This window comes from Coffea arabica, chromosome 9c (assembly GCF_036785885.1).
Source record: "Coffea arabica cultivar ET-39 chromosome 9c, Coffea Arabica ET-39 HiFi, whole genome shotgun sequence".
Lineage (NCBI taxonomy): Eukaryota > Viridiplantae > Streptophyta > Magnoliopsida > Gentianales > Rubiaceae > Coffea > Coffea arabica.
Window position 1 is genome coordinate 36,803,722 of NC_092326.1, and position 14,754 is coordinate 36,818,475.

General features: G+C 40.4%; 1 protein-coding gene across 1 annotated transcript; it reads right to left on the bottom strand.

The window, feature by feature from the left end:
* Positions 1-3,222: 3,222 nt before the first annotated feature.
* LOC113709132 (dimethylnonatriene synthase-like) lies at positions 3,223-5,203 on the bottom strand. Its single transcript, XM_027231888.2, has 2 exons — positions 4,261-5,203; positions 3,223-4,029 (listed from the first exon to the last, which is right to left on the bottom strand). Exons 1-2 carry the CDS (start codon positions 5,161-5,163, stop codon positions 3,406-3,408), a joined length of 1,527 nt encoding a protein of 508 aa, XP_027087689.1. The 5' UTR covers positions 5,164-5,203; the 3' UTR covers positions 3,223-3,405.
* Between the last annotated feature and the right edge of the window lie 9,551 nt (positions 5,204-14,754).

The following is a 14,754-nucleotide window of genomic DNA, read 5'->3' on the forward strand; positions in this document are numbered from 1 at the left end:
GCCAATGCTGGGCGTATAGGCGTGAAAAAATTTGTCGTAGCAGCAATGGTAACAAAAATCACAGAAGGAAATTTGTTGATTAGCGCATAAGATGATACGTGGAGATATTGTTCATTTAGTGGGGTTCTAGTTATCAAAAATTTCATAGATTTGGTATGTCTTCGTTGAAAAGTAAGATTTGGACAGCAGAAATTATGCTAACAGCAGATACCGATGCTTGCTGAAAATAACCCGGTTTCTTGCTCTCCACAAGTTTAGTGGGGTTCTAGTTATCAAAAATTTCATAGATTTGGTATGTCTTCGTTGAAAAGTAAGATTTGGACAGCAGAAATTATGCTAACAGCAGATACCGATGCTTGCTGAAAATAACCCGGTTTCTTGCTCTCCACAATTGCTACACTACGCTAGCTAACACAAGTCTCCAAGTATTTTACAGACGAAGTTTCATTTTTGGGGTTAGTAAAATATATATATATATATATATATATATATATATATAGTGAAGTATAGCGAACATTTTGTAAATATTAATTGCATTGGTACTCATTATGATAGAAAGGGCTCAATTGCGAGTAACGAATTAAACATGGACCTTTTAGAAAAATAACAATGAAAGTATCCTAACAATTTCTAGTTCTTTTGTGTCAACACCAAGGCGACTTGTTTTAGCAATCACTGTCTGGCATATTTGGCAAGAAAGGAAGAGCAGGATATTTCGGGATTCGTCGGCAGGAATTGTCAAAATTGTGGAAAATGTGATCAAAGTGATTTCTCCAAGGACCAAGACAAATTGGCAACTGATGCTTGAGTGGTGCTTGGATCAAGACTGTTTGGTGGATTAAGCTACTGGAATTTGGTAGTTTGTTCTGTCTGTTTTTGTATAGTGTAGATATTACAATAGAGATTGTGATGCAGTAGGATTTTGTTTCCTTTGTAAAGTTACAATTCACAGATCAATAAAAGAAAATTTTCCTTTTGCCCCAAAAAAAATTATTAACTAATCAATATGGAAGTTAGAGCACTTAAAAAAGCTCAAAAAAGATAACAAGGAAATAATTTTGACAATAAAAACAATTTAGGGAGAAATTACTATCAACCTAAGTAGCTTGAGTTGATTACTAAAGATCCCCCCGCGAGGCGCGGGAATGGAGTGCCCATGGAGTATTCTTTTTGAGAATTTTTAAGTTTACAATTTAATTTTTAAGTTTACTATGAAACAAAAGTGCTGTAGGTTTTGTCCAAACCCCAGCACTTGATTAGCCAGATTGTCAAAGGGATACATCGAAGAAACCATCTCCAATAGATTTTACAGATCACGTTGATCATCTTTGGATAAAAGATTATTTGAAAAAATATTATAACATTTTTTTGTGGTGTAATGCATATGTGATAAAAAGATAGTTAAAAACATAAAAAAGATGGTTAAAAGATATATTTATGACGTAAATAAAATATTATTTGAGAAAAAAAATTTGTACCCGAACAAACCCAATACCTATGCATCCTTTCTCCTTTAGACGCTTCAAAGAAATTAAAAAATGGTACAATTTTGGAGTAATCTATATGACTACTCCTATTTTTTCTGAAATTTTCAAACTCCCTCGGTAGATTCAAGAAGGAGTAAAAGCATATTTATCAAAATAATCCTATATATGATCCCAAATATATTTTGATGCTCAAGATTATTTCGACTGGACCAGACTTTGAAGATTTAAATAGATATGATGCCTTTCAACATATCAAAGTTATGAAATTTGATGAATTAGATATAAAGATTTACCCTCAACGAAAGGAATATGAATATTTTTTCTAAAGATAAAATATATTATCAAAGAGCCTTGGAATAAGGATTATGGGGGGTGATGGTATTGGCGACGAGTTCTGCAAGTTTCTTCGCGTGTAAGTTGACCGAAATTTCGGGCTCTATGATCCGGTTTAAAGCCCAAGAATGAATATACGTGGGTGAGAGGGCAAAACTGATATGCCCAGAAAAAGAATAATTAGGATCTTCATTTTCATCTAGGCCGAATATCTTCCTAGACGCACCTTGGACCAACCCAAATGGCATGTACAGGTTTGGAAGCTTTCAAGCCCAATAATCCCATTAAGAATCCACTCCCCAGCCCCCAGGATTTGTACGTAGCGTAACTCTGCTACTTAGATTGCACATTGTAACTTTTTTTTTTTTCTATGTAATGTGTACCCAATTTAGGGTGACACATTTTCTACACTGCAACAAAGGGTTAAATAGATAAAACCACCCCGGGGGGGAGGGGGTATATGTAATTTACCCTCGATTCAATTGTGGGGTGGTTAAATTTGTTGGAAATTGTGCAACTGAAAATTTTTTGCATTGGAAATAAATGGCAAGAGGAAAAAAAATGTGTTTCTTGGTTTTTTTTAGAATTGCATGGATCCGGATGATCATCATGTCAAGACGGTGGTAACCCTAATGGCATATATGGGTGAATATGGATGAATTCATTGATGAAGCAAAATAAGCAATCAAATTATTTGCACAAACACAAGTCTAAACCAATCCTATGTGCAAAGATGAAGATTGGTACAATTTAGAGTGGCACATTTTCTACACTGCGACAAAGCATTCGACTAGTTTTTAAGTTTAGTTTAAAAAAGACAAAGTTAGCAAATATTACACTAAGCTAATTAGGGTTTTATTTATTAAAAGGTGTTTTACTTAAATTGGGTATTTATGTTCAATCTATTTTGGGTTAAATTCTTGAAGTTGCATAGGAATTGGGTTCATAGTAATTAGCTTAGCCCTATTGTAAGGGACATATGTGAGTAGTATTCAAGTCAGGAGTCAGACTTGTTTTGTCTTATTTATAGGTCTTGTATTTGGGTGATTAGGGTGTACAAACGAGTCATAAATTTGCCTGTCAACTCTGCTTTCGTAAATGTTACTTTTGTTATCCAGAATTTAAACAGATTTGAGGCCCTGGTTGAGTGCCTTGTTTGTTTCTCAAATTTTTGAGATACCTATTTCCGTTGCATACCTATTTTCTTTGCTAACAAGGGAGAGTCAGTTTTTACTCTCTGCAATCTTCAATATTTCCATGTCAATTTTCCATATGTCATTATTGCGATATTTTGCCTGTTTGTTTTCTAGCAAAAAAATAAAAAAATAAACTTGATTGTGACCTTTTGTTTTATTTCACAACAGAATTCACCAAAAGCAATTTAAAGAAAGAAAAAAAAAAATTGATTCTGACTTTTATTTTATTTCACAATGCAAATTTACCAAAAGGGCAATTATACTGTCTCGATTCCTAAGCTCTCACCTAAAATGAGCTAAATGATATAATCGGAGAGCGGAGAATGAGTTTAACAGTTTACATATACAGAGCAGGAATATATTTCAATTTTGCCTTAAATCAATACTTGCTAATAGAGATTGACCGGCAAACGTGGTTCTGGGATCATAGCAAGTGAAATCCTTGGATGAATTGAGAGTCCGTAGTGTTCTTCCATGCAAATTTCTTCTGGTTTCATGCCATGAGGCAATTTCCAGTTGAATCCATGCAACAAGTTGGTCAACATTGTTCCAACAAGTTTGAGTGCAAGGACATAGCCTGGGCACATCCTCCGACCTGAGCCAAAGGGCAACAGCTCAAAGTCATGTCCCTTGATGTCAATATCCTTCCCCAAAAACCTCTCTGGAATGAATTCTTCAGGAGAATCCCAATACTTTGAGTTCCTCCCCATACTCCATGTGTTTATAAACACCGTTGTTCCTTTAGCAATGTGATAACCAGCTACAGTGCAATCCTCAAGGGCATAGTGGGGTGGAAGCAGCGTTGCCAGTGGATGTAACCTAAAAGTTTCCTTTATGATCGCCCCTAGAAAAGGTAGCTTTGACAAAACAGCCTCTTCCACCCACTTATCTCGCCCTATCACTCTATCAAGCTCTTCGGTTGCCTTTTCAATGAGATGTGGATGTTTGAGAAGTTCATTCATTGCCCATTCTACTGTGGACGCCGAGGTATCGGTACCACCAACAAGCAAGTCCTGGCCATGATCAAATATTGGTAAAATTAGTCCCGCCATGATCAAATGCTGATGAAGTATCATGCTTGACAACATATTGAAAGCAGAAAACCTCTTAATCAGAAGAAAAAAGACAGCTATGTTTAATGGCACATTTTAGTAAGCTATACTAAAGTGCTAGCTTTAAGATTCAGTAAGTTAAAGAGGTAAAGAGATCTAGAAATTTCATTAAACCACGAGAAGAAATGGCACCTGAATTAGCCCTTTTATCTGATCTCTGGTGAGTTTGACCTGGAGATCAGGATCTTCAGCATATTGCAATAGAATGTCCACCATGTCCTTGGGGATAAAATCTTTCTCCGTTTTCCTCCTGGCCTGGTGATCATCAAGCACATGGTTATGGAATTTATCAAATTTCTTGTAAAGTTCTTTCATTTGCTTTACGTAACCTTGGAGGTCAAATCTGTCGAGCCACGGTATCCAATCCCCGATATTGAACACACCACCCAGCAAAAACCATGTATCTATCATCTCTTGGAACTCTTCAAAGGTAACTAGAGATCCATCCCCTTCAGATTGGGCAAAGTACTTGTTACTCAAAACCATCTGGCTTGCAGTGGAGAGGCTAAGACGCATTAGATGATCTCTCATAACTACTGGCTTTCCAGATTGAGCATACAAACGAGAAATGAAAGCACGCCTTTCCTCAATGCGTGTGCTCTCGAAGAAGTCGAGTTGTTTTGGACTAAATATTTGGGTTAGATAAATTTTACGAGCTTGTCGCCAGTGTGGACCGTAAGGTGCCCATAACATGCCGGAGCAGTTGTAGCTAGTGTATTTGGCAGCAGCAGTTGCAGGCCGAGAGGCGAAAATGTTGTCATGCGTTTGCAAGAATTCTTTTGCCATTTCAGGGGATGAAGCTACTACAACAGGGCTGGAACCAAATTTTAGTTGCATGATTTCTCCATATTTCTGGAACAACAAGTGCAAGGATTGATGTGGGATTGAACCGAGGAGGTTCAGGTTGCCAATAATAGGCCATGGTTTTGGTCCTGGTGGATGATTTAGCTTGAGGCGTTTGTGAGTCAATGCTTTTGAGAGAAAAGCCAATGCAACAGTCCCTGCCAAGGCTAAGAGTAGCCAAGTGCTTTCCATCGGGGCTGAATAGCAAGTCAGGGGGGTATGACAAGGAACTCCAGTGGGGGTTTTACAGACATGGTCAAGTTTGATAAGGTTAATCTGTAGGGGCCACATGCATTGGCTTTGAATTAATTCTTGGGGGGGCCGGATTTGCTTTTAATTTACCCATTCACAATAATTTCATTGTTTTCTTGCGGCAGCCGCCTTTATATTTTAATATATATTGCAAAACAAATGACCAAATCCACTGATCCTCTTCGGAGTCTACGTACCTCACCCAGTTGATGCCTTAATTTGCTGCCATTTGTTAGTCAAACAGCAAGTAAAGCTAAAACATTAATTTAACAGTAGCTAGTACGATTATATTGATCATACAATTAATTAGTTTCCGTGAAAATGAAACAAAAAGGATTATTTGTTTAAAACTTGATCACTTTTTTTTTTTTTTTGGGAAAAAGGAAAAAAAAAAAAGAAAGAAAAGAAAAGGATGTGTATTAAAGTTTAGTATGATGCATCATCAAAAGGGAAAAGGCAGAAACTAAAGCACCTAACAATATATATGCACGCCAAACCGCACCTAATTAAATAACCACGGCCCCCATCTTTTGAATTTTTTTTTTTTGCAATATAGTACATGTGGCCCCAATTTTGAAAATTAAAAAATAAAGTAACATTTTTAAAAATTTAAAATTAGAAAAAAGGTATTTGGGTGCCACATGCAGTACATGAGGTATGACTATATAGGTACCCTTACATAAAGAACAAATCCACCACTTACTAGATTTTGCCGACTTTTTTTTTTAACAATATTTTAAGAAATTAGCCCACTTGTTTAGTGGCAAGAATGAATATGAATTGGGTCAGATCTTAATTTTTTAGGAAAAAAAAGGATCTTAATTTTTTAGGAGAAAAAATGAATATAATTCAGATCAAACTCCACATTTTTAGAGAGAAAAATAAATATAAATTAGGTCTTTTTTTGATAAAACATAAGTCAATATTGTTTATCATCTCGCTGGAAATCGTCTAGCACGCTCTGCTTGACAATGTAATCTGCACTGATGGCTGAAAATATATAAATATGTCACAGATATATTTGATTTGAAAAATCATAAGATTTAACAGAGTTATAAAATATAAAAGATTGTATTGTGAATCACCAATCATCAAATCTAACCAATTGAACGAATCACGACATAGATATCTGTGCATGTTTATTCTCTCAAATTTGCTATCCAACTGGTTCAAGCTCAAAACTGATGTTGAGATCTGACGAGAAGACTCAAGAAATTTTAAATCTAGCATATAGATCTAAAAAAATTCTTAGATCTGAGAAAATAAATAACAAAAAAAAAACCAAAAACTAAACAAGATGCTCACCAGGATAGCCTAAGAGAGAAGAAAACTCTTACTAGAATACCCTAGAAGAGATTTTATTAAATAAAAGTAAAAACAACGGAATAGGAAGGAAGAATAAAGGAGAGGAAGGGAGACTTTGACTTAAGGCCAAAATCTCCCTCCTATGGAGGAAGAAGAGTAGAGAGAAGGTTAAGGGTAGAGAGAGGAAAGATTGAGTCGAATTTTTTAATTGGGTCATTTAATTAACTACAGATAGTATCTAATCTTTTTGCCCCTAAAAAATAATCACATATGAGTTACATGGTGGATTCATGATGAAAAGTAGCCAGAAACCTAGATTAGAATCAAGTTTTTTTATTTGAATTTGTAAGAGACGTAAAATTAACATTTTAAAAGCGAATGATGAAAAAATATATTTGGCAACAGTGCAAGAAACTTTGGAATGGTTTTTCCAATTTAATTTTCATAGCAGTAGTGTCCTCTTCAACTTCATGATGTCGAGATTATCTAACGAGTATACCCATCAAATCACTTTTTCCCATTGATAAACTTTGCTAAAAGTGCTTTAAATTTTTTCCAAACATCTCAGCTTTTCAATTTTCTTATGTTACTTCTTGCCAGGCATAGACATTTCTTTTAAGTTTTATCAGACCTTAAGTATTCTTGAAGTTGCTCACAAGCTTGCGAATCACTGCTCCAAGACATCACGCCTCTGCATCAACTTGGTTTCATGAGCCCCACTTTCAAAATGTGATAGTTATATTTCAAATTTCCAATTCTTGGATGCCTCGGATGCTATTTGTAAAAGCTAAGTTGAGATCTGTGATAAAATAGTTTGGCTTCACAATATATGAATTCGTTACTCTTATACATCATTTATACAAATGAAAATGTAAAATTAAACCGCTTCCACAACGGACCAGGGGCTTGTGCTATTACTGGTTGTGACAATATGGTACAGTGTAGATAGAAAGTCATATAAATATTAATATAATAAATGTAGACACTAGCTAAGTTAATAAAATAGAAAAAACACAACAAATTTCTTGACACATTGAGGTTGGTGCCCTATAGTTTTATCCATGGACACATATCGACATCCGGCTTTGAAATTTTACTAAAATGTCAGGAGAAGATATTATTTGAAAAGAAAATTTTGGGTGACATTTATTAAACATTTCTACAAAATGTACTCGGGTGACATTTAACCCTTTTTTTTTTGGGAAGTAGAGTCCTCCTTGTGTAATAGAGTTTCTACCACAAAGAAGCAGGCCCAATCAAAGGGAGACTAAGGTTCCTAGATTGGTGAATTTTCTATGTTTTGGTTTGATGTTTGAAAAATGTTTATCAAGTGTGACATCCCACATCTTTTTGCTTTAATATATTCAGTTCATAAGTTTTAAATCTGGTCAGCTTTGGACCAAGTTTCATGTTTGAAAGAGGGGGGTGGGATTTTTTTTTTAAAAACAATTAGAAAATGAACACTATGCATTTCATTGAATTTCAAATAAAAGACAAAATGTCATAATATGCTACTTAGCAAAAGATACGCTATTGAAAAGACAATTGATTCAAACTATTTACAAAATTAAAAGACAAAAGATAAACAATGCGAATGATTTCTTTCATAGTTCTCAACCAAAGGCAATCCCCTAAATTTACCGAATTTCTCTTCGAAAGGGAATGTGATTTGCAGTTTAGTTTTGGATGGCTTCTCCGAGTACAAAAGGCATTTGGACTATTTCAATTACTTCATTCTCCTTCACAATGTATTTGGCAAACTCCTCAAACTCCTCATCAGTGGTGATTGCCCCTACAGCATCTTTATGCTCAGGAAGAGGGTTTTTGCTAACATTCAATCATGAATCATCTCTTTTCCTTAAAATTATGTCTCCAGCGTCAATCATGTCTTGGATCTTATATTTTAGTGCCAAAAAATTGCCAGTAAAGTGACCAGGACTTCCAGAGTGATATGCACAAATGGCTTGAGGATCATAACCAGCAGAAATGCCCCCAGGGTAGGTTTTAGGAGGTATCGTACCAATTTTCCCTGCGACTTTGAGGTGTTCATATAACTGATCAATGGGCTGACCTAGATGGATGAAAGCTTTGTAGGGGGTTAGGTTTTGGGTGTCATTGGTTTGTTGATAGCTGTAACTCTGATTGGCTGGTGAAGCAGGTCTTGGATTATAAGGAGGGCGAGATCTAGTTTGAAAGTTAGATGGAGAAATATGAAATGGTATAGTGGATTTGTTTGGGTAATTTGGTATGGGTCGAGAGTGGTTAGTGGTGGTATGATAAACAGCTCGACAGCGTGGTTGGTATGGGTAACGAGATGAGTAGGTGTGATATTGTTGGTATCTAGGTTGGGAAGAAAATCCTTGGTCTCAGACAAATGCAGCTTCTCCTTCTTTCTTGTTGAATTGAGGTTTCTTTCCACTGTTATTTTGACCTTGCAGGGCTTCTAGTTGCATTTTCAATGTAGACACATTAACTATCTTTCCTGCCTTAACGAATTCATCAAATTCTTTCAATTTATTGACAATGGGTGCAAATGAATATCCAGTCATGCAAAAGATCTCCTCAACAGAAGGTGGGTCATGAGCTTTTTTTTTTTTTTAGAAAATCCAAAGAGATTTTATTGCCTGTAACACAAACTTACAAACGGAGCATAGGCTAGTCACGTAGATGACCTTTTAAGAAATCGAAGAAAATGGGAGGCCCTAATTTATTCAACCTGACTGCCCCTCTTGCTAGCTTTGGCAAGCCATTTGGTTAATCATAAACCCTAACCGAATCATATGGGTGCAAGAGACCCTCATTAGCAAGTATGTCTGCCATTGTGTTTGCTTCTCTAAAGCAGTGAGAGAATTGCCCTGGATCCTCAGCTAGCTGCCATATTTGGAATACCTCTCTACGAATCGGCCACAGACATTGAAAACGTCGTTGCAATATGCTTACCAACACCAACGAGTCCGACTGTACTCGAACCCATGTAAATCCTTTCTGACCGCAAAGTCGGAGCCCCGCTAACAGGGTCAATACCTCAGCACGCAGACTCGTACCAATCCCCAGGAAAACTGAATATCCTGCCAAAACTCGACCATCTGAAGCCCTGAGTACACCACCCCTGCCACTTGCTCCTGGGTTACCCTTGGAACACCCGTCTGTATTAAGAGTCACAGTCCCCGTACCTGCTGCCCGCCACTGGACAAGCATGCACTGAAGCGGGGATGAGGGTCGGGAAAGACTTTCAAAAAACTGCCCAAAAGTCGATGGGAGAATGAACTTGTTAACCTTGCCCGCAACCGCCGTAATGACATCCTGGAAAATGTCATGACAAATATCTCTAGACGACAATCCGATCCCCTCCCAGAGCACCTTATTTCTTGCTTTCCAGATGTGCCAGCAGATGAAGCTTGGGAAAATAGCTACCACAAGCCGTCTTTGAGCCTCCGACTGCTTGGTCAACCACCAAGCCATCACTTTGTCCCACAACTGACCTCTAGGTAGATATATTCCACAAACGGCTCCAAAGAAACCCCAAACCTCCCTCGCTAACTGCCCCGAAGCAAAAATATGCTCAATAGTTTTCCCCCGCTGCCGTACCGCAACAGAAGCATTTTGATGATAGGTGGACCCCAAACTTACCCAAGATATCGTCGATCGGGAATCTATGCAATAATAGGCGGAGCTTAAAGAATGAAACTTTTAAGGGGAGCTGGGGGTGCCATATGTGAGCGAAGATCCATGAAGCGTTCCGAGATTGCCTGACCTCTTCGAAGGTAGAGGATAAGGAGAACTTTCCGGATATCGATGGCATCCACACCACCTCGTCCGGCCGCTCACTCTCTGGGAGTGGTTGCTGTAATATCATAGCCGTGATGTCCCTCGGGAAGTAGCGGGCAAGTAGCATTGAATTCCACCGCCCATCTACAAGGAAATCCTTAAATGTCAAGGTCCCGTGAACCTGAACTCTGTGGAAGAGAGCCCCACTACACAACCAGTTATCATACCAAAAATCACAAGTTCCTGCATTCACCAACCATCGCATGGATAGCTCCGCATTATGGCTCACATTAATCAGCCATTTCCAGGTAGCCGATGCCCCCGCACTGTACTCCTACTGACAAGGGTGACAGTAACGACAATATTTTGCTAACAGAAATTTGTCCCAGAGAGATGTCCCCATGCGGAACTGCCACCATAGTTTTAAAGAGAAAATCATATACATGTCCTGGAGGAGACGGAACCCCACTCCCCTCTCCTCCGTCGAAAAGGACAATTGATCCCAACGAATCCAATGATATCCGAGGCCCCCCTCATTCGATTCTCATAAGAAATTAGAGCAAACCTTCTCAATCACAGTGAAAATTGCCGCCGGTATGACTGCGGCCGATAGTAAGTGCAAGGGGATAGATGACAAGACATGTTTGATGAGCACGAGCTTGCCTCCCTGAGACAAGAGCTTGGACTTCCACGACAGAATTCTCCCAAGGATAGCCTGGCTCACTTCCTCATAGTCCGAGGCCTTACCCCTTCCAAGGTGAAGCGGGAAACCTAAGTACTAGATAGGCGGCTGCTGCAGAGGAAAGCCAGTGATATGCTCGATTACCCTCTGCCGCGCTATTAAGGTAGAGGGATGAACCAAGTAACCACTCTTTTGCCCATTCACCAATTGACTTGAAGATTTTTGGTGTAACTTCAACACCCTACCAATATTCTGCAAGGCTCGAGCAGATCTGTTCGCAAAGATCAGTATATCATCTGAGAAGGTCAGGTGCGTAACTGGAGGGCACCCAGGCGGCACTTTGAACCCCTGAAAACTAGCCTGTGAAGCAAGGTTGTTTAATGCCCTAGAAAGAACCTTCGCCCCAAGCACAAACAATGCAGGCGATAACGGATCTCCCAGTCGTAGCCCCTTTCTCGATTTAAAATAACCATAAGTAGCCCCATTGATGATGATCGAAAACCACATATTAGAAATCAACCTCCACACCATATCAATAAATTTTTTCCCAAACCCGAAGCGCCGGAGAACGTTTACCAGAAATAGCCAAGAAACTCTATTATAGGCTTTGGTCATATCCAACTTTAAAGCAACATTCCCTCCCCTCAAAGACTTGCGTATCCCTGATACTATTTCTTGTGCCAGAAGATAATTCTCCGTAATATTCCGTCCCTTAACAAAGCCAGTTTGCTGAGATGACACCAGGCTCGGCAATAAAGATGCCAATCTATCCGCTAAGATTTTGGACAACACTTTATTGAAGAAAATGCATAGGCTAATCGGTCGAAATTTGGAGAAATCCTGAGGGTTCGGCCCCTTTGGGATCAAGATAATGGAAGTAGAAGTAAGAAACCTAGGGAGTTCAACTCCGCAAAAGAAGCTCAAAACTGCATTATAGACATCTGGCCCAATCACCTCCTAAGCGAAAGAAAAGAACCTACCCGTGAAGCTATCCGGACCCGCTGCACTCTCGCCATTCATTGCAAAAATGACCCTCTTCACTTCTTTCATAGACGGGTCGGCCTCCAATCAAGCATTCTCCTCTCCTCGGACACAGGCGGGAACCACATGGAGCAAGTCCGTTGCATTTCCCGCGGGCTCAGAGAATGACTCGGTAAAATACCGTACCGCTTCGTTAGATATATCCTTGTCGGATTCCACCCAAGCTCCATTTACATCTTTAATCCGATGAATAACCCCTTGGACCCTCCTCTGCCTTAGGATAGCATGAAAATACCTGGAATTGCAATCGCCGTGACGCATCTATTTTACCCTGGCCTTCTGCTTCCAGTACTGTTCTTCCACCGACAAAGCGTGATTGAGTTACGTCTGGGCCATACGAAGCTCCACCTGAACACCATCTGAGCCCTCACTCTCCAGCTTCGACTCCGCCCGACGCACTGCAGCCTTTGCTTCCCGCGACATGTCAAAGATGTTCCCAAACGTCTTCTTATTCCACTCCTGGATGGCTCTCCTAGCATGAAGCAGTATAGCACATAAAATCTTCATGGGTGATCCTTGACACTCCTGCTGCCAAAGCAGTGCGAATGACATCAAGTAACGAGGCCTTGGATGTCCAAATATTAAGAAATCGGAAGGCGTGCGGCTTGTTATCCAGACGTGACGCAAATGAAATTCGCAATGGAGCATGATCAGATGGATGTCTAGCTAAATGAGACACCGAGACGGATGTAGGTAAATCAGAACACTCCTCATTAATCAGCAATCTATCCAATATCTTCCATATACGAGCCCTGCTTTGATGATTGTTATACCAAGTGAAGGTGACCCGGAAAACCCCGCATCAAACACCTCCGCCTCCTCCATGAATGACAGAAGCTCCAAACCCTTCGTGCTACTGAAAGGACGCCTACCTTTCTTTTTATTAGGGACCAGAATCGCATTAAAGTCCCCGCAAATACACCAAGGTTGGGAATAGGTTTCTCAAGCAACAAGACTTGCCACAGCTCCCGTCGCTCCTCTAATGTACATTTGGCATGAACAAAAGAGAAGCGCAAGACACATGGTAGCAACGGATGTTGCAGTATGACGGAAATATGTTGATCAAAATTACTAGCGATAGAGCAAGCGAAAGGCAAGTTATAAAACACTCACAAGTCAGCAGATAAGTTAACCACTACAGAATCAAAAGACAACCTTAAGCGGATAACTTCAACCTTCTTAACACTAAGTTTAGGCTCCCAAATAGCCACTAACTGAACACTATTCAACCGAATTAATTTTTTAAGTCGTCTCAAATTAGGAGTTTTAGCAACCCCTCAAATGTTCAAAAAAAGAGCACTAATCATGTGGAAGAACCTAGAAAAAGTTGTTGGAAGCGGTCGAAGCTGACCATAGTTGCCTATCCGATGGAAGTACCCCACGTCTACTCTTCGTTTTGACTTGTTTACAACCTCTCTCCAATGCCGCCGACGTATCAATGTTAAGCTGCAACAAGGTGGGTTCTCCGACTTCCCTAAAGCCTGTTGCTGGCCTCGAAGATAAGTTACCCGCTGCCACCAACCTAGCTTCCTCCTCAAGGCTCCCCTCCTTCATACCAAGCTCCACAACCAGCACCCTTTCACATGGAATCTGAACAGGAGCAGGGATTACTGCCACCCCTACTTGCTCGTGCACCTCCACCAGCTCCAAGTTCTCCTCATTTGTCTCCACCATCGCACCCAAATGCACCTCCCCTTCCTCTGCGTAAACCAGGTTAGCTAGCGGCTCAAATTGCGGCTCCGCCGCACGCTGGATTGCTTTCTCTACCAGCTGGCCATGCACAACATGACAAGCATCCGCTGCCACCTCACCTCCGCTAGTCTCCACAGGTGAAAAACCATTCCCCCTATCTCTTCATTACCCTTGCTCAGTTCGGGGTGGTTCTCCTCGCACAAGGCGGGTTGGCTCACCACAGCAGCCACCAAGGGCTGCGGCAGTTGCTCTTCCACCCCTGCTGAACTAGCACTCACCTCCGTCCTGCCCAAACCAGCCGAAAAAGATTGCAATGGCATCATGGTCTCACCGATCTGCCCTCTCGCATCCCTCCTCCCCGCCGCCAAGACCTTTCTCGGCTGATACACCTGTGCCTCCTTTAACCTCACCTCCTTGTACAGACCTGCTGCACCTGGCACACCAAATGCTTCCCTCTTTCCCTGGGTGCCAATATTTGACCGCGATATTCCATCTACCCGTGGCGGCTCCTTGAGGCCTGGGTTTTTGATCCCGCATTTGTTCGCAGCATGCCCCTGGTGGAAACAATGATCATAGTACTTTGGCAGATTCTCTGCGAGCAGCGGCTGCCAAAAGCCCATCCGCTCCTCAAACGCAATCCACACTCTACCCGATAAACTCTTCATTAAGTCAACTTCGACACACTCTAGCCATATTCGGCCTTGATCCCCTCGCAGTCGCCGCATCCACACAGAGAGGACGACCCAAGCAGGCGACAATGGAGAACAAGCATTCCTTGTGAAAGAGATGCACTGGCAATTTGGGTAGCGAAAACCAAACTGGCACAACCGATGTTTCCCTATCAACGTGAAAATCAATGGACCACTTGAGAACTCTCATAGGAACCTTGTTTATATGCCAAATTCCCCTTGACCACACATGATAGTAGTCGGCTTCATTAGATAATTGAATCAGCACGTGCCTTCGATCCATTAATCCAAGAGAATATTCGGCCTTCAAGTCAAGAGCTTGGAAAAATTTCCTCAGCTCCTCCATTAGAGGCC

Excerpts from the sequence above, each read along its gene's own strand:
- LOC113709132 (XM_027231888.2), bottom strand. The coding sequence starts at position 5,163 with ATGGAAAGCACTTGGCTACTCTTAGCCTTGGCAGGGACTGTTGCATTG. Across the intron at positions 4,030-4,260 it reads AGATAAAAGGGCTAATTCAG|GACTTGCTTGTTGGTGGTAC; the intron begins GTGCCATTTCTT and ends GATCATGGCCAG.